At 42.7% G+C, this 2,679-nt stretch overlaps 1 protein-coding gene across 1 annotated transcript; it reads right to left on the reverse strand.

The window, feature by feature from the left end:
• Positions 1 to 2,679, reverse strand: LOC146887109 (uncharacterized). The gene has a single exon (XM_085672033.1). It carries the CDS (start codon positions 2,677 to 2,679, stop codon positions 1 to 3), a length of 2,679 nt encoding a protein of 892 aa, XP_085528159.1.

The following is a 2,679-nucleotide window of genomic DNA, read 5'->3' on the forward strand; positions in this document are numbered from 1 at the left end:
TTAAGCTTGGTTGTTGCTTTTGGTGTGCTCCTTCCCAACCTCACACCTATACAACTTCAATTGATCATTAGTCACCATTTTAGTCCTTCTAGAATAAGGAGCTTCAATTTCAATCCTTCCATCAACTTTGATGTCTCTAATAACCCACAACCTTGACCATTTTGATTTGAATCTTCTAGGAGAAATCTTCAAACTTTCATTTCTCATCACAATTGGTTGGTCGGGTCTAAGCTCATTAGTCCTCATCAAAGAGTGGTGGTGAACTAGAGCATCTTTCTCTTCCCTCTCTTCATTCACCTTCGCAGAGAAGCAATTGGAGCAGTTTTCAAGCAACTTTGAAGCTTGCCAAGGTCTACTAGTCACAGATAAGACCTCATTGACACTTTTAAGACTAGTTTGTTCATCAGTTGGTTCTTGCACAGCTTCAAGAACATTGAACGTCACCTCCTCATCTTGGTCTTTCAATTTTAGCGTTCCATCATCCACATTGATAACAACCTTGGCTGTCTTCATGAATGGCCTCCCAAGAATGAGTGGTACCCCTTCATCTTTCTCCATCTCCATCACCACAAAATCAACTGGGAATTTAAGATTATCAATTTGCACCACCACATCTTCCACCACACCATAGGGGTATTTGACGGAGCTATCTGCTAGTTGCAAGGTCATCCTTGTTGGCTTGGCTTCAAGACCACCAATCTTTCTAAGCATAGATAGGGGCATCAAATTAATGCTAGCCCCTAAGTCAACAAGAGCTTTCCCCATATCTTGATTTCCAATGGTGCAGGGGATGGTGAAGCTACCCGGATCCTTGAATTTTGGAGGAAGATTTTTCTGAATTATGGCACTACAATTCCCTTGCACTTCAATAGTTTCCTCTTCTATGTACTTCTTCTTTTTGCCAAGGAATTCCTTCATGAACTTTGCATAAGAGGGTATTTGTTGCAGTGCTTCAGAAAAGGGAATCTTGATCTCAAGCTGCTTGAATATGTCTTTGAACCGAGCTAACTGTCTCTCTTTCTCTTTTCTTGAAGGATTTTGAGGATAGGGAAGGGGTTTCACAACAACTTTCTCTTTTTTCTTTTTCTCTTTTTCATTTTCCTCTCTTTTATTAACTTCCTCCTCTGCTACAATTTCTTCATCAACTTCTTCCTCTTGAATCGCTTCTTCATTCTTTTTCTTTTCTCTAGCCTCCACCTTTTCTTTAGAACCTAGCCCAACCTCCTTTCCACTTCGAGTGAAGATGGCCTTACATTGCTCTTTGGGGTTGGCTTCGGTGTTGGCGGAAAAAGAACTTCCTTGTTGATCAGCCAATTGCTTGGCTAATTGCCCCACTTGCACCTCCAAGTTTTTTATTGATGCATCAGTGTTCTTTTGATTTTGAATTGACATTTGCAAGAACTGTTGCATCATGTCCTCAAGCTTTGAGGTTCTGTCAGTTAAAGAGGGATGTTGGTAAGTTTGTTGATGTGGGGGCCTATTGGAAGGTCCTGCTTGGCCCATGTTTTGGTGAGGTTTCCATCCTTGATTATAGTTCCCTGATCGGCCTTGATTGCCCATATAACTAACTTCCTCTTGAGATGTGCTTGGCATAGCACATTGCCCATTGGTATGGTTTCCTCCACATAACTCACAACTTTGCACTTGTTGGAGTTGAGCTACAGAGGCATTTTGAAGCTCTTGAGGAAGTTGTGACAATTTCTTCATCAGGGTCTCCAGCTGCTGAGTCATAATCTTGTTTTGAGCCAATAGAGCATCTTGAGATTGAAGCTCTAGAATACCCTTCTTTTGAGAATGGGCTCTCTCAGTATGGGCTTCATTATCATTAGCTGCCATATTCTCTATTAACTCATAAGCTTCCTCTGGCGTCTTCCACTTGATACTCCCACCGGCAGAGGCATCCAACATAAGCTTTGACTGGGATTTAAGTCCTGCCAAGAAAAGAGTGAGCTGTGTAGGTTGATCAAACCCATGAATGGGAGTCTTCCTCAACAGTCCCTTGAATCTATCCCATGCTTGGCCCAATGACTCATCCATATCTTGTTGAAATGCCGAGATTTCCTGCTTTCCCTTGTTAACCTTGGACTGGGGAAAATATTTGCTCAAGAACTTTGCAACCACATCATCCCAGTTAGTGAGGCTATTTTCAGGAAAGGAATTCAACCAAGCTTTTGCAGGTCCTGCTAGTGAGAACGGGAAGAGACTCAGGCGTATGGCTTCATCAGGAACTTGATGGATCTTCACAGTATTGCATATCTCCAAGAATGTGGCCAGATGAGTGTAGGGATTCTCATGAGACAGGCCATTGAACTGATTACTCTGCACCAGATGAATAAGAGCTGGCTTCATCTCCATGTTGGTGGCATTGACAGTTGGCCTAGCAATACTGTTGAAGTTAACATGGCCTGTGAATGCTGCATAATCTTCCAAAGTGCGTCTTTCACGACCTCTACCATCACCATGAGGATTGTCTGCCATTTCTTCTTCTGGCAAAGGATCAGGATTCTGAGAAGTAGATGAAAGAGTGTCTGAAGCAGAAGAGTGATGGATAACTTGTTGTGCTTGAGCTCGTCTTCTCCTTGTGGCACTATTGTTTCTACGGGCAGTTTTCTCTATCTCGGGATCAACAAGGAGTGGTTCTGAAGATGCAGTCCTCCTTGTACGGATCCTACCCTGCAT

Source organism: Vigna unguiculata, chromosome 4 (genome assembly GCF_037176805.1).
Source record: "Vigna unguiculata cultivar grain cowpea cultivar isolate G323 ecotype 2 chromosome 4, ASM3717680v1, whole genome shotgun sequence".
Taxonomy (NCBI): domain Eukaryota; kingdom Viridiplantae; phylum Streptophyta; class Magnoliopsida; order Fabales; family Fabaceae; genus Vigna; species Vigna unguiculata.